Consider the following 23,879-nt stretch of genomic DNA (forward strand, 5'->3'; position numbering starts at 1 on the left):
ATTATATAGCAACTTTGACATATTGAAGATATCCTAAAGCTCTTTATAGACACTATTGTGGTATAGCCAAACACAGTAGCCAATCTAAGCAAAATAAGGTGCCAGGAACAGCAAAAAAATCACTAACCAGAAAAGTCTAGTCTTTTCCACTTACTTGCTGGGTTCCATCATCATTGAGGATAGGGATGTTCATAAAATTTTCTGTTTGTTGTTTTAATTGTCCATCAACATTCATGGGATTGGATGTGGCAAGACTGCAGAGTTTCAACCTGACCCATTGGTTGTGGGATTGCTCAGCTCTGTGTATGTGCTCCTTCCACTATTTAGCATGCATGTGATCCTGAGTTGTAGCTTTGAGAGGCATTTCATTTTGTAAAGCATCTGGCGCTCTGGCATGGCCTCCTACACTTCTCATTGAACCAGGGTTAATACCTAGTTTGACTGTAATAGCTTAGTGAGGGATGTGCCAGTCCATGAGGTTACAGTTTACCGTTGAATGCAATTCTGCTGCTGTTGGTGGCCACAGTGCCTCATGGGTGCCGAGTTTTGAGGTGCGAGATTTGTTCTAAATCTAGCCCATTTAGCACAGTGGTAGTGCAACACAATATGATGGCAAGTATGCCGTCAGTGTGAAAACAGGACTTTGTCTCCATAAACATTGTGCAGTGGTCCCTCCTGTCAATACTGTAATTGGTGAGGATGAGGTCAAGTCACTTTTTTCCTAGTTCTCTCATCACCTGCTGCAGGCCAAATCTGACAGCTATGTCTTCAGAATGTTAACATTGCATGCAAAAGATGGAAGCTATATAGTGCAGCACTCCCTCAGTAATGAATTCAAATGTCAGCCTAGGTTATGTGATCAAGTGTCTGGAATGGAACTTCAGCCCATGACCTTCTGCCTAAAGGGTGAGAATGATACTACTGAGCCAAGCTGACAGGATGACAGCTTAGTCTATGACTGATGATTAGTGACACCATTGAAGGATTACTGAGATTCATCAATGCAAGTTCATTTACTATTAAATAATTCTATTTATCCAAAACTAGTCACAACAAGCAATCAGTACAGATTTTGTACATTCCCATTCTCATGAAGACACAGATTCACACAGAGCACTGGTTCAATGTGCACTGAAAGCTCTGCAGTAACACACCCAAGTGGATCATTCTTCAATGCTAGCATGAAATTTGACTGCAGATTCATTGCAGCTGACTTGATCCCATCGACTCACTTTCCATGGTGTCCATGGGTAGGCCAGACCGTTCAGGAGTAGAGACTCTACCATGCCCAAGAGCACTAAGGCCTCTTAAAGCACCCCCACCACTGTCCCAGTTGAGGTCAGCTAATTCAGGACAGAATGGTGACTGAATGTGGTTACTTCTAGATATGTATGACTCAGTATTACACTCACTCAGTAACAGGTTACACAGCATAGTGGCTATATTAGGAAGAATGCATCATAAATGATGGGAGGGGAGGGGAGGGGAAGAATTTGAATGAATCAGCTGGGGGAGGGGTCTGCTCTATCCTTGATACTCTTAATAAGTTGCATGCATACAGTAAGGATCATATCAATATGAATACAAAATCGCTCAGCTTGGAATCAGAACCTCTTTTAGGAGAAATACTTTCATACATTTCTTCACCTATTTTTAAGGTAATGCAGGAGGGTCAGAAGATTTTATTAGTCCTGCAGGCCAGCACAGCTCACACTACCCAGGTTAGCACCATCTATTACATTCTTGCACTCCTTTGCCAACCTATTCTTCAGTTTGGAAACCTCTGGGCAACGTTATGTGACTGCACAGCAGAACACCCAGTGTTTGTCCTGACAAAGTGCTGTACTGTCACTTCCAGCACACAATGATATTTGAGTCGTTCTCCAGCCTCTCATCCAATTCCTTGTAGCTAATTCCTGATAAAAACAGACAAAAAAATGTTAGTTACAATTCCTGCAATGAAATTTCAAACACTTCCATGCAGTTGGTCTTGGCTACAGCATAGGTCAGATACAGAGTTAAGGAGATGTCAGCTGTGGCTCAGTTTGAACACACTCACTTCAGAGTCAGAAGGTTGTGGGTCCACAAGCTCCACTCTGAGATTTGAGCACACAATCTAGGCTGACGCTCCTTCTGAAAGGTGCCACCTTTCAGACGAGATGTTGAACCGATGCTCTGTGTTCTCTCTCAGGCGAATGTAAAAGATCCTGTGGCAATGTTTTGAAGAGCAACAGGGGAAATCTCCTGCTATGTTACAGCTTGGTTAGATACAGAGTAAAGCTTCCTCTACACTGTCCTGACAAAATGGTTCACTCCAATCTTAGAGATCCTGTGATATTGTTCCTTTTCTATCCTAGCTATTTTACAGCCTCCCTGTTCGAATATCCCAATTGTAGTGTTTATTAGAACCTATGGACCCATACCCAACATACTACTCAAACTGAATTCACATAGGACTCTTACTGCCAATAGTTTGGACTGTGAACACGCATCTCAGTCCTGAAATCATCTAATCCTTTGCATCATTCTGTCTCTTTGGCTGCTTCAATTCCAGTAATGGAGTGATTCTTTATGGGCTGGTGTACCTGTTTTGCAGCAGATTTCATCATAGCTGTGTGAACCAGTGTAAAGACGTGGTGGGCGGCTCCTCTCGTCACGGTTGATCTTTACTGGATACTTGTGCAGTCGCCGAATTAGACCTTTCATCAGGCCAAACTGAATCAACTTCCTGCAAACAGAGGAGAATGAGGTAGCTTGCTTATTCTACAGCAAATCACTTACTGCACACCCCAAAGTCTCTTCACTACTTACAGGGTACAAGTCAGGAGTGTTCTGGAATTCTGTCCATTTTGCTGGGGCGCTGCAACAAAACTCAATTCCATCCAAGACAAAGCAATCAGCTAGATCAGTACATTACCTATAGACCTAACATTCACACTCCTAAACTGCAAGTGTACTGTGGTTGTACTAGACCCCATCGTCTACAAGATACACTGCAGCCACTTGCCAAGGCTTCTTCAACAACACCTTCCAAACCTGAGACCGAGAGGGGCAAGGGCAGCGGGGACATGGGAACACCACCAGCTGCAAGGACCCCTCTTAAGTCACTCATTGTCCTGACTTTATACGTATATCACTGCTCCTTCATCGTCACTGAGACAAAACCCTGAAAATAAATGCTACACATCCCAAGAATTAATGAAAAGAAAACATTAAACAAAATCAGCAAGACCAGAGTGAGGGCAGGGAGCCCATCATCCTCATTCATTCAACCTGCTCATATAGATAAATTACAAACAGTATGAAGAAGTTACAGTTTGTCCACACTTAGCCACCCGTCCAGGCTCAACACTTTACCTCTCATCCACCTGTTGAAGTTGTTGAGCGTAGCGGGAGCAGAGGTCTCGAGCTGTAGTGCCAGGGCTGAGCCCACAGTATAGCTGAAATACATCTCGCAGACTGGCACGCTTGGGTCCTGTGGGCAAAGGCAGCAATTAACAGGTCTTCAAAGGCCTCCCACTGCTATAGGACCCATTTCCCCTCCACAAGAGCCCATGGAAACAGACTGAAACTACATTAACATCCAGTGCCATTAAGAATATAGGTAACTGTAGGGTATTCAGTCCAATAAGCTCGATCTCTAACCTGATTTCAATTCTAGGGAATAACCAGTGTTTCACACCAACATCATTACCTCTTTGTATTTGTCATCTCTCTCTCTTGTAATTATCTAGTACCGTGTATTTTTTGGAACTACAAACACTAAGTTGATGGGCTTCCACAATAACCTCTGAGATTTGTACAATATTTAAGACTATTCCATTCAATGTATTAACCAAGAAAATAACGCTACTGGTAATTTAGCAGAGAATGAGTTAACACCTTCAGTGAAATAGCCAACTGAGCCACATCATACTACACAGCAAGCATTTGTTCACTATTATCAACAGAAATTTCTAGGCTGTAGTCCCTTCCTCCTGGTTCCTCATTCCTAAATCAGTTATATTTATTGTGAACTTCACTTGCCAATTACTGGCTCAGTTTCCCAACAGATCCAAATCCTTCTGAATCTATTTGGATTGTTTTTCATTAGTTGTCCTGCCTCTAATCTCTTTTAATGTCTTATCCAAATGATGTCTTTTAAAATTAAAATTAACAGGGGACCCCCACTTAAAGGGTGAGTCACTCACACCCTCCTTTCATCTTGAAAAGTTTCCATTTATTGAAATTTTCTTTCTCTTGTTTTGGCAAATTTAACCGATTTTCTTGCTGGGGTACTGTTTCACAGGCACTGGTACTGGGGATTTGACTCTATAGGTGCTGGTTAGCATGTACTGTTCCACAGGTGCTAGTTGCTGGGCTACCATTGCACAGGTTCTCATTGATCATCCTGATTTGGAAATATATCACCGTTCCTTCAATGTCACTGGGTCCAAATCCTGGAACTCCCTCCCTAACAGCACTGTGGGTGTACCTACACCACATGGACTGCAGCGGTTTCAGAAGGCAGCTCACTACCACCTTCTCAAGGGCAACTAGGGATGGGCAAAAATTGCTGGCCTAGCCAGTGATGCCCATACCCCATGAATGAGTTGAAAAAAAGGACAGTGGAGCCTGGATTATTCTAGGGAGATGTGCCACCAGGATCATTCCACAAGGCGTGGATATGGGATTATTCTAGGGTGGCATGGAGCAGGGATTTAGGGAGAGCAGACAGATAGTGAAGGGATGTGTAACTGCATTCAGTTAGCTCTGTATGAGTGAACCTGAGCAAGACACTGCTCAGGGTTGAGATCTTCCTGGAAATGTTAATGTGTGCCTTTTGCTGCAAGGCTTCAATGTTAGTGCTGAACTTGGCAGAATGCTGATTCACACAACACCCACAGGAGATAACCAGTAATTATTTCTCCCAAGATTGCTCTATTACAACAGGAATTTCCCCAGTCTTTTCAAGATTTTTGCCTCCCCCAGGGGTCAGCATTACCAGCAGCAGGGAAGGGTCATGGATGCAATCCAATAAATAGGGCTGTTATGGCTGGGCACAATGGCCTTTAATTGTTCGTTTGTAATGTAAAACTATAAAAAGGTCAAGTTAAGAACACAAGAAATAGGAGTAATAGGCCATTAGGCCCTTTAAGCCTCTTCCTCTACTAAACACACCATGGCTGATCATCTACTTTAACTCCACTCCCTTAATATCCTCCAAGTGTATACCCCATCCACCACCTTAAAAATTCACTCCCTCCACCACTGACGCACAGTGACAGCAGTGTGTACTATCTACAAGATGTACTTCAGGAACTCACCAAGGCTCTTTTGACAGCACCTTCCAAACCCATGACCTCTACCACCTCAAAGGAAAAGTGCAGCACCTGCAAGTTTCCTTCTAAGCCACACACCGTCTTGACTCAGAATTATATTGCTTTTCCTTCACTGTCACTGGATCAAAGTCTTGGAACTCCTTTCCTAATAGCACTGTGGGTGTACCTACACCACATGGACTGCAGCGGTTCAAGGTGGCAGCTCACCACTATCTTCTCAAGGCCATTATGGATGGGCAATAAATGCTGGCCCAGACAGCGACACCCATATCCCATGAAAGAATTTTTAAAAAATCAACATCTGTCTTGAAAATACCCAATGAATGACCATTTACAGATCTCTGGAGTAGAGAATTTCAAAGATTCATAACTCTCTGAATGAAGAAATTTTTCATCCCGGTCCTAAATGGACTCCATGCTGAAACCATGCCCCTTAGTTCCAGACTCCCCACACATGGGAATATCCTCCCAATATCTACCCTATCAAGCCCTTTTCAGAATCTTACATATTTCAATGGAATCACCTCTCATTCTTTTAGATTCTAAAGAAGCTGTCCCAGTTTACTTAATCTCCTCTCATAGGACAATCCTCTCATCCTAGGAATCAGTCCCGCGAACCTATGTTGTGCTTCCTCCAAGTACATCTTTTCTTAGGTAAGGAGATCAAAACTGTATGCAGGTATGGCCTCACCGATGTCCTGTATAATTGCAGTGAAACTTCTTTATTCTTATACACCAATCCATTTGTAACAAAAGCCCTTTGATTTTCAACGTCTTTGCACTGAACAGGAACTTTCATCATACCTGGCTTAGTGACATATGCCAGGCACTCTTCCTGCAAGGACTTGTCGTCGACTAGATCCTGCACCCGAGGAGTTGGGCAGTACACATTGGAATACTGTGGAGGGAAAAGGAACAGAAATCAGTTAAACATCAACAGAATGACAGATCAATATGGCTCGTGCAGGTTCAATAAAACACAAGATTTAAAATTTTATTTATTTGTTTATGGGGTGTGGACTTGGCTGGCTAGGCCAGCATTTATTGCCCATCCCTAATTGCCCTTCAGAAGGTGGTGGTGAGCTCCCTTCTTGAACCGCTGCAGTCCATGTGGTGTAGGTACACCCACGGTGCTGTTAGGGAGGAAGTTCCAAGACTTTGACCTAGTGACAATGAAGGAACGACGATATAATACCAAGTCAGGATGGTGTGAGACTTGGAGGGGAACCTGCAGGTGGTGGTGTTCCCATGCATCTGTTGCCCTTGTCACGCCAGGTGGTAGAGGTTGCGGGTTTAGAAGGTGCTGGCGGAGGAGCCTCGGTGAGTTGCTGGTACATACTGCTGCTACTGTGCGTCTGCAGTGGAGGGAGTGAATGTTAAAGGTGGTGGATGGGTGCCAATCAAGCGGGCTGCTTTGTCCTGGATGGTGTCGAGCTTCTTAGGTGTTGTGGGAGCTGTACTCAGCCAAGTAAGTGGAGAGTATTCCATCACACTCCTGGCTTGTACCATGTAATTGGTGGACAGGCTTTGGGGAGTCATAAGGTGAGTTATTCTCTACAGAATTCCCAGCCTCTGACCTGCTCTTGTAGCTATAGTATTTATACGCCTAGTTCAGTTCAGTTTCTGGTCAATGGTAACCCCCGTGATGTTGATAGTGGGGGATTCAGAGATGATAATGCCATTGAATGTCAAGGGGCAATGGTTAGATTCTCTCTTAAAGGAGATAGTCATTGCCTGACACTTGTGGGATGCGAATGTCACTTGCCACTTATTAGCCCAAGGCTGGATATTGTCCAGGTCTTGCTGCTTATGAACATAGACTGTTTTTGGACCTGGGGAATCGCGAATGGTTCTGAACATTGTGCAATCATCCGCGAACATCCCTACTTCTGACCTTATGAAGGAGGGAAGGTCATTGACAAAACAGCTGAAGGTGGTTGGGCCTTTTGTTTTACATTAAGGGCAGAGAGGCACTGGCACAGAAGCAGTGGCTAATTCCAGGCTACAATTTGGAAGCATAAACACACCAACTGTCCACAGTACACTCACCTGGAATATAGGGACTAAAGTCACAACTCCATAGTACCTGCAAGACAATGGCACACATTATGTTCAGAGTACAACTTGCAGTGTATGTATACTAGCCTCATTCCTGGGTTGTGTGTAATGTAACATATTGCTTTGGGTAAGAGACATTCCCATGCTGAATGTGGCTGGACAGACCTATTTTAGAGGGAAGACCAATTAAGGAATCATGAAGAATGGAATGAAATCAGGTTCCCCAGACTTATTAAAAACTCTTTGCCCAAATTATCATAAATATTCTGCACTGCTGTACATTCCAACCCACTGAACCTTCTGAGATGGATAAATAACTATGTGCAAATTATTTCATCTCAAATTCCCAGATCCTGGTCACCACTTTGTGAGGTTCCTGAAAAAGTATTTAAATCTCAAATGAGCAAAAGGTTTAAGACAAAGATGAATGGGAGATTTGTGTCAAGAGAGACAAGAAGGGAAAGAGAGAGAAGGAACAATGTAAATTTAAGGTCAACAGGCAGAAGGAACTTCATCAGCACGCGGAAGAAAAAGAGAGTCACTGCGCTCTTAAACTGGCAGAGAAATATGCAGAGTCTGGCAGGCAATGTTATGGACCAAAAGTAACAACTTACATTTATACAGCATCTTTAACATCATGACATGTCCCAAAGTGCTTCACGGGAGCATTCAATAACAAAGTATGATACCGAGCCATATAATAAGATATTAAGTCAAATGACTAAAAGCTTGGTCAAAGAGGTAAGTTTTAAGGAGCCTCTTAAAGGAGGAGAGTGAGATAGAGAGGCTGAGAGGTATAGGGAGGGAATTCCAGAACTTGGGGTCCAGGCAACTGAAGGCATGGCCAGTAGTGGAGCAATTATAACTGGGAATGCACAAGACGCCAGAATTAGAGGAGCATTTAAGTTGGAAGGTCATGGAGGCTGGAGGAGATTACAGAGGTAGGGAGAGGCCATGGAGGGATTTGAAAACAATGAGAATTTTAAAATAAAGACGTTGCTTGGCCAGGAGTCAATGTAAGTCAGCGAGCACAGGGGTGGTAGGGGACAGACAGCTGGATTTGGATGACCTCAAATTTAGAGCAGGTACAATGTTGGAGACCAGCCAGGATTGCTTTGGAATGGTTGAGCCTGGAGGTAATGAAAGCCTTCAGCTGTTTGTCATCACATGGAATTAATTGTATTGGCTTACGACCGACATCTATGATATGGAGGACTTCAGGAGGAGGCAGAGATGAATCATCCAGGTGGCACTTTTGGCTGAAGGTGGTTGCAAATGCTTCAGCCTTGTCTTTTGCATTCCTGTGCTGGGTTCTCCCATCATTGAGGATAGGTGTGTGTGAGGAGGGCCTTCTCCAGTTAGTTGTTTAATTATCCACCACCATTCATAATAGGATCAGGCAGGATTGCAAAGCTTTGATCTTCCATTCGTTGTGAGGTCACTTAGGTGTGTCTATTGCATGCTGCATTCTCTGTTTTGCATGCAAGTAGTCCTGTGTTCTAACTTCACCAGGTTGACACCTCATTTTTAGGTATGCCTGGTGCTGCTCCTCACATGCCCTCCTGCACTCTTCATTAAACCAGGGTTGATTTCCTAGTTTGATGGTAATGGTAGAGTGGTCCTTGGGTTTAAAGATTGTAGTTTTATGCAATTCTGCTGTTGCTGATGGTCCACAGCACCTCATGGATGACCAGTTTTAAGTTTCTAGATCTGCCCAAAATCTGTCCCATTTAGCACAGTGGTAGTGCCACACAACACAATGGAGTGTATCCTCAAAGTGAAGATGGGGCTTTGTCTCCACGAAGACTGTGTAGTGGTTACTCTTGCCAATACAGTCACAGGCAGGTGAATCTGCAACAGGTAGATTGATGAGGGTGAGGTTCTGTAGACTTTTCCCTCTTGTTGGTTCTCTCACCACCTGCCATAGACCAAGTCTAGCAGCTATGTCCTTTAGGACATAGCCAGCTCGGTCAGTAGTGGTGCTACTGAGCCACTCTTGGTGATGGACATTGAAGTCCCCCACATGGAGTACATTCTGTGCCCTTGCCACCCTCAGTGCTTTTTCCATGTGGTGTTCAACATGGAGGAATTTTGATTCATGAGCTGAGGGAAGGTGGTTAGGTAATCAGCAGGAGGTTTCCTTTCCCATGTTTGACCTGATGCCATGAGACTTCACGGGGACCAGAGTCAATGTTGAGGACTCCCAGGGCAACCCCCTCTTATATGTATATCACTGTGCCGCCATCTCTGGTGGGTCTGTCTTGCCAGTGGGACAGGACATGGCCAGGAATAGTGATGCAGGAGTATGAGACATTGGCCAAAAGGAATGATTTGTTGAGTATAACTGTGACTGTTGCTTGACTATTCTGTAGGACAGCTCCCTCATTTAGCACAAGTCCCCAGATGTTAGTGTGGAGGACTTTGCAGGCTCGACTGAGCAGGGTGTGCGCTGTAATTTCCAGTGCACAGGTCAACGTCAGGTGGTCCATCTGGACTTATTCCTTTTCGACTATTTGTAAAGGTTTGCTAGGCCATTTCAGAAGACAATTAAGAATCAACCACAATGCTGTGGATTTGGAATCACATGTAGGCCAGACTGGGGAAGGATGACAGATTTCCTTCCCTAAAGGACAGTAGTGAACCAATTGGGTTTTTATAACAATCAATGATAGTTTCATGGTGCCATTACTGAGAATAGCTTTCAATTCCAGATTTTTTATTAGTTAAGTTTAAATTCCAACAGCTGCCATGGTAGGATTTTAACTTGTGACCCCAAAGCACTACTAAGGGCCTCTGTATTACCAGTCCAGTAACAATACCATTATGCCACCGTCTGCTTCCAACACACATTGAAGCAGTGTTCACATTACTTGGCTGCCTAAAAAAATCCTCCTGTTGTCTCTGGTTCAATAACTAATTAAAGGAAAACGGCAAATATACACATGAAACAACAAAATTACATGGAAATCTCAGCAGGCAAAGCCTCTCAAATGTAGAGATTTGTTTTTCATCAGGATGATCACTAAACACATGGATCCTGCCCCTGACTACATAAGCTGTTCAATTAAGCAGCAACTAAAATCTTATTGTGGATAATTGCTGAAGTTGCCAAGGTGCACTGATGGGCAAAAAGCATTCATCCGCTATGATACTAGAATTACGATGTGAAAAAATACTGTCGGAGGAAACTTAGTGATACATGCTTTAAAACAATTGAATCCTGGTGTATTGGATTTGGGAATATAATGATAGGCAGTGTAGAGAGAGGTTTACCCTGTATCTAACCCATACTATACCTGTCCTATTCTAATGAAAGGTCATCAACCTGAAACGTTAACTCTGTTTCTCTCCACAGACGCTACTGACTTTCTAAGTATTTTCAGCACTCTTTGTTTCTATACTTGCCCTGGGAGTGTTTGCTGGGGACAGTGTAGAGGGAGCTTTACTCTGTCTCTAACTCTGTGCTATATCTGCCCTGGGAGTACTTGATGGGGACAATATAGAGGAAGCTTTACTCTGTATCTAACCCCAGCTGTACCTGCCCTGGGAGTGTTTTATGGGGACAGTGTAGAGGGAGTTTTACTCTGTCTCTAACCCTGTGCTGTACCTGTCCTGGGAGTGTTTGATAAGGACAGTGTAGAGGGAGCTTTACTCTGTCTCTAACTCTGTGCTGTACCTGTCCTGGGAGTGTTTGATGGGGACAATATAGAGGGAGCTTTACTCTGTATCTAACCCCAGCTGTACCTATCCTGGGAGTGTTTGATAGGGACAATGTAGAGGGAGTTTTACTCTGTCTCTAACCCTGTGCTGTACCTGTCCTGGGAGTGTTTGATAGGGACAGCGTAGAGGAAGCTTTACTCTGTATCTAACCTATGCTGTATCTAGCCAGAGAATCTCTAGTTAATTGATGTACCAAACCTTATTTTGGATCAAAAAGATTCTAGGCAATGCTTGAATTTACATTGTATGTTAAAAATGAAAAAAGTAATCTATTTTTTTACTACGAACAAGTCTCATCTTGATCAGTACATGCAAAACAACCAGTCAGAAAAGCAAGGGGAGAAAGGTCAGGTACTGAACAGGAGGAATCTACTACCAAAGGTGGTGATTTTCTCTTTAAAGCTCTACTTGCATAACTGCAGCCAGCCAACAAAAAGGGAAAATGGGATGAAATAGTCTGCAAGACATTGACTCTCTGTGTTACTCACAGTAAATTCTGCACTGCAATCCGCACCAAGTTCAACTCCACATCTGCTTCAGCAGAGATCTTCTGGATATGACGGAATCCATCGATGTATGGCAGAATCTGGAGGCAACACCAGCCAAAACTTAGTACAAAGCCACCAACACAACCGTTCAATGACAATCCTCGCTGGACAATCGCTGTCCACTGAGCCAGGCAGCTTCCTACAGTGTTTTGGATGCTCAGTGGCTCCTCTAATGGACATCTACAGGATGCATACCCACATTTCTGTACACAGAGAAAATGTGGAACTTACTGCTATGTGGAAACGGTAGAAGCAAATAGCACTGACATATTTAAGGGGAGGGATGATGTATGCACGATGCATATGGCACAGGCTACGTGTGGTCAGCAGGATACAATGATATACAGCTGAAGCCACATGAGGTCAGCCAGACACACTAAAACTGAGCGATTCCCCCATGCCAGCTTGGGGCTTGATTCACTCAACAATAATTATGCAATACTGGAAAATGGCATTAAATTGTCTTTTCAAATCACATGGTAAATATTGGCGAGGAAGTTCACCTGTCCAAAAAAAAATTCTATAGTTCCCCCATATTGCAGTATCCATTATTTCTTAAATGATTCCAGAATTTACACCTCCACTATCTTGTCCATGTGTTGATCATTCTGTGTGAAGAAGTTTCCTGATGAAGTTGTAGGTGTTTAACTACTCTGATCCCATTTCCAGTTACCAACGTATATTTATATAGTGCCTTTAACATAATGAAACCTCTCAGGATGCTTCACAATAGCATTATAAAACAAAGTACAACACCAAGCCACATAAGGAGATACAGGTATAATGTTTCAAATCCAGCTGTCTGAAAACTGGACATTTATTTAAGCTGTCATGCATGAATATTAATTATTATTAGTTGAGTAAAATAACTTCCTGGCTACAGCATGTATTAGCATGCTGACTAGTTATCAACTTTGCACACCTGTCTTTTTCCGCACTCTGAATGGTCCAAGCGACCTTTGACCCAACCCGAACCGTCCACCCAAAAACTGGAAAGGTCCAAAACCTGGTCCTGATGTTGCCGGTTTTGAGACACTGTACCTGTATTAAGTTAAATAACCAAAAATGGAGTGTCATAAAGGAGGAAAGCAAGGTAGGAAAGCGGAGAGCTGTAGGGAGGGAATTCCCAGAGCTTGGGTCCTAGACAACTAAAGGCTCAGCTACCAATGGTGGACCAATTATAATTGGGAATGCACAAGAAGCCAGAATTAGAGAAGTGCAGATATTTTGGATGGTTGAGGAGGAGATTACAGAGATAGGGAAAGGCAAAGCTATGAAAGGGAGGATGAGAATGAAGATGGGAATTTTAAAGACTTTACTTGACTGGGAGCCACTGTAAGTTAGTAAGCACAACGGTGATAGGAAAACAAGATTTGCTAAGAGTTAAGACATGGGCAGCTGAGTTTTGGACGACCTCAAGTTTATGGGAGGTAGACTGTGGGAGACCACTCAAGAGTGCATGGAAATAGTTGAGTCCAGAATAACAAAGCATGAATGAAGGTTTCAGCAGCAGTTGAGCTGAGTCAGGGGCGAACTCAGGCGATGTTACCGAGGTGGAAACAGGCGATCTCTGTGATTACACGAATATAAGATCAGCAGCTCATCTTGGGATCAAATGTGACACTAAGATTGCAAACAGATTAGCTTAATCTCAATTCGTTGCCAGGGGGAGGAATGGAGTCAGTATCTTGAGAATGGGGTTTGGAGTGAAAACAATATCTTCTGTCTTCCCAATACTTAATTGGAGAAAATTTCTGCTCATCCTGTACTGGATGTTGGAGAAGCAGTATGATCATTTATCAACAGTGGAGGAGTCAAAGAGGTGGCAGTGCGGTAGAGCTGATGTCATCAGTGTACATGTGAAAACTAATGCTGTGCCTTTGGATGATGTCGCTGAGGGGCAACATGTAGTTGAGAAATAGGAGGGGCCAATGATAGATTCTTGGAGGACACCAGAGGTAATGGTGCAGAAAAATAGAAGAGAAGCAATTCCCTGGCTATAATTAGACAGATGAGAATTGAACCAGGTGAGAGCAATCCCACCCAGCTGGACGACAGTGGAGAGGCACTGGAGGTGGATGGTGTGCTCGCCCGTGTCAAAGGCTGCAGACAGGTTGAGGAGGGAAAGTTTATCTTTGTCACAGTCACACAGAATGTCATTTGTGACTTGGAAAAGAGCTCTTTCGGTACTGTGCAGGGGTGGAAACCTGATGCAGGGTTCCTGCATCTTCAATAAAATAACATTTCATTACTTTTCCATGTCTCAACTATATACATGCAACATCATTTTAGATGTTGTTTCTCCTGCCAGGTGCTTGTTCCTGCTCTGTTTTACCTTGTTTACCATGCTCCGGCTCTGGAGGAAACACCCGCTGAGACCTCTGCCTCCACAATAAAAATCTGCAACGACACCAACAAACAGACTTTTCCTCAAACAATGCAAAGCAAGGGAGGAGGGACTGGGGAATCTGGTGCGTATTACTCAGCCAATGACTGCTGTAGTTTTAGCAGTGTCTAAAGCAGCCAATCAGGTGTGTAGACCATTCCCAATTGACAGGCTACTCAGCCAATGACTGCTGTTGCTCTGGCAGTCTCCAATGCAGCCAATTAGCAGTGGCTGTGGGTGGAATCAGGCAGGAAGAGAACAAAAAAAACTTATACTGGATTCTGGACATGCAAAGCAAAGCAAATGATTACGGAGAACTGGAAGCGGATGTCAGAGAAAAACATTGGATAAAGTTAGAATTCAACCAAAAGTCAGAAAAATCTCATGACTTTTCAATGACTTTGGGCCTTTTTGGAAATTTCCATAACTTATCGCTTTTCCATGGGCTGCGGAAATCCTGCTGATTGGAGAGATTCAAACGTGGAGTTCTGTAATTTTAATTGATATTCCAGGTTTACCTTTTCCATATCACTTATCATCCAACGTACCTCTATATTATTGCTTCTCAGGCACCAACTTTCTAGAACCCAGTGACTGATAAACCAGGCATTAGGGATCAGTGTCAAGCCTCTCATGTTGCCTCCCCAATGGCTGAATGTTTCCCCTGTCCCAGTGACTGGTACTCAAGGTTTGGAGGTCTGATCAGAGCAGTGTGCATTTTAATCACAACTTCTTGAATGTGCAGGAAAGGGAGGAGCTGGGCTTGTGACTTTGGTAAGAGCCGTTTCAATGCTGTGGCGGTATCTTGCCAACTGGGCTTTTGTAATGTCTAGAGTTTTTTTATGGAAAGCATGGAAATCTGGCTGCGTCAGGTTTTCACACATTTATAGCATTCAAACACCAAACTCCCTGTTCTTCTCATGACCTTCCTCTCACCTGCTGCGTTGTGAGATCCCAGTGGATTTTAATAAAATCATCTTTACACTCGGTGAATACTGGAACATCATATTCCTGTACCACAGGCTGGTCTCTCCGCTGGGCGATCACCTTCAGGTGAATGGTATTGGATTCATCTACAACAGCGACAAACCATAACTTGCTTAGAACACAGCAACGTGCACCTCCATCTCCAACAGCACTAGGAACCATCCAAAAAATGGGATCGCTTCTTTCAAACACTCAGCTTTGATATCATAGCTCCATGGTCTCCTCCCTGTTAAATCACTTTCCAACTGGAAAGGGTCACTGATATGGGGTTAAACATCTGCACTGTGGTTGACTCTTAACTATCCTCTAAAGTGGCAAATCACTCAGTTGCACCAAATGACAACAAAGAATAATGAGAACTGTAGTGACTCAAGGAGGTGGACAACCACTGCCTTTTCAATGAAAATATACAACAAAATGCAAGTTTTGCCAGTGATGTCCACACCCTGGGAATGGATAAAAAACAGCTTGCTCAAGGGTTAATGGTCACAATGTGCCTTCAAGATTTACATTTTTTAATCATGTGAACATACAATTTAGGAGGAGTAGGCCACTTGGCCCCTCGAGCCTGCTCTGCCATTCAATAAGATCATGGCTGATCTGAATGTATTCCACTATGATTGACACTTGGGCCTGGATTTTAACTCAAAGGCATTTTACCTGCAGTTGGGGGGAGTGCAGATGAGCAGGACGGATAGTGTTTTGAGGTCTGGAAACCCAATGGGTTACTCAAATGGCCTTCTTTAAATTTTTTTCTATTGGTTTCCTGCCCATAGCCAACTTGACAGACAGGCTAAGGGGCCTGTTGTGTAGGGATGCCTGAAAACACAGTTGCTAGTGAGGAGAGCATTTAGGCTTGGGATGGGCTTGCAAGCAGATGGAGTAGATATCATGGGCAAGGCAGGGGTGGAATTGCCAAGGTGGGGCTTTATTGGTTAGCTTGCTGGGCCTGGAAAAAACACACCTGCTCGTTTGGCCTCACAAACCTCAAATTTGCTTTGATTTCTTTCTGTTTGGCTGTACTGTAATAGATGGGAGGAACTAAGACAGACCAAAAACGGGTGAGATGGGGTCTCCCTCACAAGCAGTGCTGTAAAGGCACTTAACTCATGTATTCAGTCTTTTCGCCTGCTGCATATCCCGAGGAAAACCTGGCTGACATGAGATAAATTCACAATGACCGGTGGCCTTACTAACATATTTAAATGACTGATCCACCTCCCACAAGCAGACTGGATGCCTGCTCCGTGTTAGAAGTGGAAGTGGGCAAGTCTGTCTTCCATTTCAGAATTTTGGAATCTTAACCTCTGACCTGACTCCCTTCCACCCATTTCTGGGGGTGAAGATTCAGCGTTGGTCATTCTTAGTTTGTCCCATCTATTACAACACAGCCAAACAGAAAACAACCATAGCACGATTGACAGGTAAGACCAAACATACGGCACAGGCCTGGAACCTTACAATGCACCATGATCCAAGAACAACATCAAATTAAGTTAGATGTCAAGACAGTGCAGACAATTTGCCTAAGGGTTAAACAAGTTTGCAGACAAAGAAGGTGATGGGAAATCTAAGTGAATAACCATAAAAAAAGTTTTGCAATCAATTACTCAAAGAATATTCAAATATAACTGAGGCACAAGTGATCTTCTAACAGTGGAATCACAATATCCGCACCATACACAAGGAATACACAACAGGCACTGCATACAATGAACTGCAGTAGAACTATAGCAAACATGCTCCACGACCACACCATTGATAAATCACTGCCATGTGTGCAACTACTAATCAGCAGTGCAAGTCATCAGCAAATTAAACCATAAAATCAAGGACTGGCTGTAATCTTCCAAAATTTCCGAGATTCTGGAAAGATCCCAGCAGATTGGAAAACTGCAAATGTAACACCTCTACTGAAGAAATGAGGGAGGCAGAAAGCAGGAAACTATAGGCTAGTTACCCTAACATCAGTCATTGGGAAAATGCTGGAATTCAGTATTAAGGAGGTAGTAGATGATCATTTAGAAAATGGTGAGTTAATTAGAAAAGTGTAATATTTTTAAACAAGTAGCTATACTTGGATTTAACTGAAAAGTGCCAGGAATAAGGGAAATTTAGAGCCAATATAATAAAGTAATATAAATAATCCAAAGTAAAATAAAGTTAACGTAAGGGAAGTAGAGTTACGACATGGCAGGGCAGCTCAGTCGAGTGGAATGCGTACCCTGGAATATGTGCAAAGTCATGGATGCTACCGGTGTCCTAGATGACCACATGTGCAGGAAGTGCCACCAGCTGCAGAAACTTGAGCTCTGGGTTTCAGAGGTCAAGCAGCGGCTGGAGTCACTGGCGCATCCCACGAGTCTGAGAACTACATGGATAGCACATTCAGAGAGGTGGTCACACTGCAGCTTAATGGCCTGCAGACAGAGAGGGAGTGGGTGACCACCAGGCAGTCCAAGAGAAGTAGGCAGGTAGTCCCCTGGGGTCACAAATTGGTTTTCCATTTTGGAAGCTGGTAAGGGCGCTGATTCCTGAGGTGTGCAGTTAGAGCTAAGTTTGTGGCACCAGAAGCAGTTCAGCTGTGCAGCAGGGGAGGAAGAAGAACGGTTGGGCAATAGTGATAGGGGATTCATTGGTTAGGGGAACAGACATATGTTTCTGTGGCCATTGACTTGACTCCAGGACCCTGGTACCAGGGTCAAGGATGTCACAAAGTGGCTGCAGGACATTCTTCTGGGGGAGGGTGAACAGCTAGAGGTCATGGTCCACATTGGTACCAATGTCTTGGGTAGGAAGAGGGATGTGGTCCTATAATCAGAATTTAGGGAGAAAATTAGCAAGCAGGTCCTCAAATGTAATAATGTCCAGATTACTCCCAGTGTCATGTGCAAGTGAGTACAGAAATAGGAGGATAAGGCAGATTAATGCATGGCTGGAAAGATGGTGCAGGAGGGAGGAGTTAGATTCCTGGGATATTGGGACAGGCTCTGGGGGAGATGGCACCTGTACAAGCTGGACGTGTTGCACCTGAACAGAGCTGGGACTGAGTTCCTTGCTAGTGCCGTTGGGAGGGCTTTAAACTAACTCGGCAGGGGTGTGGGAACCAACAGAAAATATTAGAGAAGAATACCAGGGTGCACAAAATACTGGGAGGGATAGATAGCACTAGCATAGAGAATAGTGAGTTAATATGTGGAGTTGGGGTGAGGGAGAAAGTAACAAAATCTAAATCAGGGTTGCTAATGCATGTATGTGAATGCATGGAGTATAACAAATAAGATTGGGCAGTTACAGGTCCAGATTGCCATGTGGAAATATGATGCTGTGGCAATAACAGAGACCTGGCTCAAGGAACAGCAGGACTGGGTGTTAAATATTCCTGGGTACAAGATGTTCAGAAAAAATAGGAAAGGAAGGAAAGGAGGAGGGGTGGTGGTATTGGTTAAGGAGAGCATTGCAGTGCTGGAGGATGAGGATGTCCCAGAGGGTTCAAGGACAGAATCAATTTGGCTAGAGTTAAGGAACAAAAAGGATGCAATTACATTGCTTGGTGTAGTCTATAGACCGCCAACTAGTGAGAAGGACATAAAGGAACAAACCTGCAGGGAAATTGCAGAGACATGCAAGCATTATAATTATAATGGGTGCCTTTAATTACCCTAATGTGGACTGGGACAGTGGTAATGTGAAGAGTGGAAAGGAGCAAAAGTTCCTAGACTGTGTTTGGGAATATTTTCTACAGCAGTACGTGTCAATCCAACAAGTAAAGATGCACTGTTGCACCTGGTTCTTGGAAATGAGGTGGGCCAAGTAGATCAAGTGTCAGTGGGGGAGCACTGGAAACAGCGATCATTGTATTGTATGATTTAGGATGATGATAGAAAAGGATGATAGACAATCCAGAGTAAGAATAATTAACTGGATGAGAGCCAACTTCGATGGGGCAAGAATGGAGCTGGGCCAGATAGACTGGAATGAAAGATTGGCAGGAAAAACTGTAGCTAAACAATGGGTTACCTTTAAAAAAATAATTGGTTTGGGCACATCAAAAGGGAAAGATAGGGCAAAAAAAATCCAGAGCTCCCTGGATGAAAAAGGAGATAGAAATTAAGATAAAGAAAAAGTGTGCTTATAACAGGTGTCAGGTAGAAAATACAATTGAGAACCAAGAGGAGTACAGAAGGTTCAGAGGGGAGGTAAAAAAGCATGTTAGAGAAGCTAAGAGGGATTATGAGAAAAGACTGGCAGTCAACATAAAGGAGAATGCCAAAGTCTACTTTGCGGATATAAATTGTAAAAGAGTGTTAAAAGGGGGAGTAGGGCCAATTAGGGACCTAAAATGGAATTTACATTTGGATGAAGGGGCCATGACTGAGGTATTAAATGAATACGTTGCATCCATCTTTACCAAGGAAGTAGATGCTACCCAGGGCATGGTGACAGACAAGGAAACTCTGTCACTAAAGGGTTCAAAATTGATAAGGAGGAGGGGTTGAATAGACTGCCGGTACTTAAAGTTGACAAGGCACCGAGACCGGATGAGATGCATCCAAGGATATTGAAGGAAGTGATAGTAGAAATTGCAGGAGCACTGGCCACAATTTCCCAGTCTTCCCTAGACTCAGGGGAGGTGGCAGAGGACTGGAGAATTGTAAACATAATGCCCTGTTCAAAAAAGTTGTAAGGATAAGCCCAGAAATTATAGACCAGTCAGTTTAACTTCAGTGGTGGGCAAGATTCTAGAAACAATTATTCGGGATAGAATTAGTAGTCACATGGAAAATATAGGTTGATGAGGAGGAGCCAGCACGGATTTCTAAAGGGGAAATCGTGTTTAACTAACTTGGAGTTCTTTGAAGAAGTAACGGAAAAGGTTGATGAAGTAATGCTGTTGATGTGGTGTACATAGAATTTCAAAAGGCATTTGATACAGTGTCACACAACAGACTTGTGAGAAAAGTTATTGCTCATGGAACAAATGGGACAGTAGCAACGTGGATGCAAAATTGGATGAAAAGTAGGAAACAGAGAGTAATGGTCAAAGGATATTTTTTGGGCTGGAGGAAGATTTGTAATGGAATTCCCAGGGGTTGTAATTGAGACCCTTGCTTTTCCTGATAATTATTAATGATCTAGATCTAGGTGCGCAGGAGACAATTTCAAAGTTTGCGGATGATATAAAGCTTTGGAGTGTTGTAAACTCAGAGGACAGTGTAGAACTTCAAAAGGACATAGACAAGTTGCTGGAGCAGGCAGATATGTGGCAGATGAAGTTCAATGTGGAGAAGTGTGAGGTGATGCATTTTGGTAGGAAGGACATGGACAGACAATATAAAATAAGGGGTGAAATTCTGGAGGGCGTGCAAGAGCAGAAAGACCTGGGTGCATAGGTAATTGGAGGTGGCAGGACAGGTGGGGAGAGTAGTTAATAAAGCACATAGTATCCTGGGCTTTATTAATAGGGGCATAGAGCACAAGGGCATGGAGGTTTTGCTGAATTTGCATAAAACACTCGTTAGACCTCAGCTGGAGTATTGTGTACACTTCTAGGCACCACACTGTAGGAAGGATGTGAAACTTCAGCTATGAGGATAGATTGGAGGGATTGGGACTGTTCTCCTTGGAGAAAAGGCGGCTAAGAGGAGATTTGATAGAGATGTTCAAAATCATGACGGGGCTGGATAGAGTTGATAGAGAGGAGCTGTTCCCGCTCGGAAAAGGATCAAGAACGAAAGGGCACAGATTTAAAGTGATTTACAAAAGAAGCAAATGTGATGTGAGGAAAAACTTTTTCACACAAGTAGTTCGGGTCTGGAATGCACTGCCTGGAAGTGTGGTGGAGGTCAATTTGAGGCATTAGATGAATATCTGAACAGAAACAGTGTGCAGGGGTATAGAGCAGGGCAATGGCACTAAGTCATAATGCTCATTTGGTGCAGACACGACGGGCCAAATGGCCTCTTTCTGTGTTGTTAAAATTCGATGGTTCTGTGATCAGGCAGACTCAACATGGTTTTGTGAAAGGGAAATCATGCCTGACAAGTTTATTAAGAGTTCTTTGAGGATGTAACAAACAGGATGGATAAAGGGGAACCAGTAGATTTGTGTGTTACTACATAAGATAGTAGCTCCTGGTATTGGGGGGGTGATACATTAGCACGGACAGAGGATTGGCTAATTAACTGAAACAGAGTTGAGATAAAAGGGTTATTTTCAGTTTGGCAAACTATAACTAGTGGGGTGCCACAGGGATCAATGTTGGGGCCTCAATTATTTATGATCTATGTTAATGACTTAGATGAAGAGACAGACTGAATTGTAGCTAAATTTGCTGATGATACAAAGTTAGGTAGGAGAGCACGTTGCAAGGAGGCTACAAAGAGTCTGCAAAGGGATATAAATAGGTTGAGAGGGCAAAACCTTGGCAGATGGAGTATAATGTGGGAAAATGAGAGGTCGCCCACTTTGACAGGAATAATAGAAAAGCAAAATATTATTTAAATGGAGAGAGATTGTAGAATGCTGCAGTACAAAGGGATCTGGGTGTCCTTGTACTTGAATCACAAACACTTACTATGCAGGTACAGCAAGTAATTAGGAAGGCAAATGGAAGGTTGGTCTTTATTGCAAGAGGAATGCAGTATAAATTAGGGAAGTCTTGCTACAACGGTGCAGGACACTGGTGAGACCATACTTAGAGTGCTGGGTACAGTTTTGGTCTCCTTATTTAAAGAGGGATATGCTTCCATTGGAAGCAGTTCAGAGAAGGTTCACTATGCTGATTCCTGGGATGAAAGGGATGTCTTATGAGGAAAGGTTGAGCAGGTTAGGTCTATGCTCATTGGAGTTTAGAAGAATAGGAGGTGATCTTATTGAAACTTATAAGACTCTAAAGGTGCTTCACAGGGTGGATTCTGAGAGGATGTTTCCCCTCATGGGATAATCTAGAACTAAGGGGCACAGTTTAAAAATAAAGGGTCTCCCATTTAAGATGGAGATGAGAGGGAATTTCTTCTCTCAGAGAGCTGTTGACCTTTGGAATTCTCTTCCACAGAGACCAGTGGAGACTGGGTCAGAGGCTGAGATAGATCAACAAGGGAATTGAGAGTTATGGAGGCCAGGCAGGAAGATGGTGTTAAGGCCACAATCAGATCAACCATGAATATTGAATGGCACAGCAAGCTTGATGAGCCAAATGGCCTACTGCTCCTCCTATTTTTTATGATGTTATGGCATTTTAAAGCATTGATGTAATATTCTGGATCATTGCCACTGTCATGAAGCTACTAATATATATTATTGGAATTTTTTTAAATAGAGGGTTAGTCTGTGGGTGTGGCTTAATTGGATTAAAGCCAGCTAGTCTGGGTGCTTTGATGTATACTAGTTTTGAGATGTAAGAGAGGTAGAGTGCACTTGCACTTTTATGAATAAAGCATTCAAGAAAGGGGGTGAAATTTGGCACCTAGCTAGCAAAGACCAAGCAATAAGTTTATATTACTAATAAAATTGGTACAAGAAAGGGGTTTTATTGTTAGAAGAGGTAGAGTTCAAAAAGGCTGATGATACAATGACAATTTACATTCAATGAGCTGTGTTGGGTATAACAGACAGCAGTTGTATGTGTACAGGAACCAAAGAGAAATGAACCTCATTTTGAAATAGTAAGGTGAAAATGCTTTGCCTGGAGTCTGCTGAAAATCTATGGGTTGCTGTTGCCTCAATGGAGATTAGTTGGGGAATTTGTTAAAAGTTATGATAATAGTAATTTGTAGCCATGTGTATATATTTAACTTGTGTAAATTAATAAATGTCTCATGTATTTTGATATAAAACCTCTGGAGAACTGGTGGTCTGATTCCTGAATTTAGAGCTGCATCTCAAACATACAAAAATAAAAATATAGGTTATGACAGTTTAAAGTTTCCCTCTGGGATTTTTAAATAACAGCCTTTACCAACTGCTGGGTCATACAGTCACCCATTTAACTACTGGCACTAAGGTTTGTTATCATGGTATCTGTTCCAAAGACTGAAATTGCTTCTTTCAAATATATTGATGTGCCTCCCACACATATGGTAATCTTGTGGTTATGGCACTGAACGAGGGTAACACTGCATTAATATAGCACCTTTGACAAAGTAAAAAGTCTGAAGACTCTTCACACGAGCATTATCAAATAAAATTTGATACCTAGCCACATAGAACAAATTGGGATAGATGATTGAAGGGTTAGTCAAAAAGGCAGGTTTTAAAGAATGCTTTAAAAAAGTAAAGAATGGTAGAGAGAGATGGAGAGGTTTAGGAAGGGACATGTCTAATGGCAGAGTGATTGAAATCAAGGATGCTTAAGAGCCCAGAAATGGAAGTTTTTTTTTTTACTTATTCGTCCATGACACTGCTGGTAAGACCTGCATTTGTTGCCCATCTCTAATTGCCCTAGAACTTAACAGCTTGCTGGGCCACAGGGTAGTTAAGAGTCAATCTCATTGCTGTGGGTCTGGAGATAGTAGATTTCCTTCCCTAAAGGGCAATAGTGAACCAAATGGGTTTTTATGACAATCGATGATAGTTTCATGGTCACTGTTACTGAGGCTAGCTTTCAATTCCAGATTCTGTTATTAATTGAATTTAAATTCCACCAGCTGCCATGGTGGGGTTTACGTCCCTAGAGCATCTGTCTGGGTCTCTGGATTACTAATCTAGTGACATAACCACTACGCCACCATCTTCCGTGAGTTGTAGGGCTGGAAGAGATTATAGAGATAGGGAGGCACATCCATGGAAGGATCTGAAAACAGGGAAGAGAATTTTAAAATCAAGGTGTTGTTTAACCTGAAACCAATAAAGGTAAGT

General features: G+C 43.0%; 1 protein-coding gene across 4 annotated transcripts in view; it reads right to left on the reverse strand.

The window, feature by feature from the left end:
• Positions 1 to 997: 997 nt before the first annotated feature.
• Positions 998 to 23,879, reverse strand: part of nprl2 (NPR2 like, GATOR1 complex subunit) — a 30,784-nt gene continuing 7,902 nt past the window's right edge. Inside the window, exons 5-11 of one of the 4 annotated variants that reach the window (XM_041192043.1) lie at positions 12,570 to 12,688; positions 11,588 to 11,685; positions 7,371 to 7,407; positions 6,126 to 6,219; positions 3,358 to 3,475; positions 2,586 to 2,728; positions 998 to 1,916 (exon numbers count right to left, since the gene is read on the reverse strand). In XM_041192043.1, the coding sequence (XP_041047977.1) occupies positions 1,849 to 1,916; positions 2,586 to 2,728; positions 3,358 to 3,475; positions 6,126 to 6,219; positions 7,371 to 7,407; positions 11,588 to 11,685; positions 12,570 to 12,688 (677 nt within the window). In that variant the 3' untranslated portion in view covers positions 998 to 1,848. Of the gene's footprint in view, positions 1,917 to 2,585; positions 2,729 to 3,357; positions 3,476 to 6,125; positions 6,220 to 7,370; positions 7,408 to 11,587; positions 11,686 to 12,569; positions 12,689 to 13,982; positions 14,048 to 14,969; positions 15,107 to 23,879 lie in introns of all 4 variants that reach the window. The other 3 variants (XM_041192044.1, XM_041192042.1, XM_041192046.1) reach the window with 3 other exon arrangements.

This window comes from Carcharodon carcharias, chromosome 7 (assembly GCF_017639515.1).
Source record: "Carcharodon carcharias isolate sCarCar2 chromosome 7, sCarCar2.pri, whole genome shotgun sequence".
In the NCBI taxonomy this organism is placed as follows: Eukaryota; Metazoa; Chordata; class Chondrichthyes; order Lamniformes; family Lamnidae; genus Carcharodon; species Carcharodon carcharias.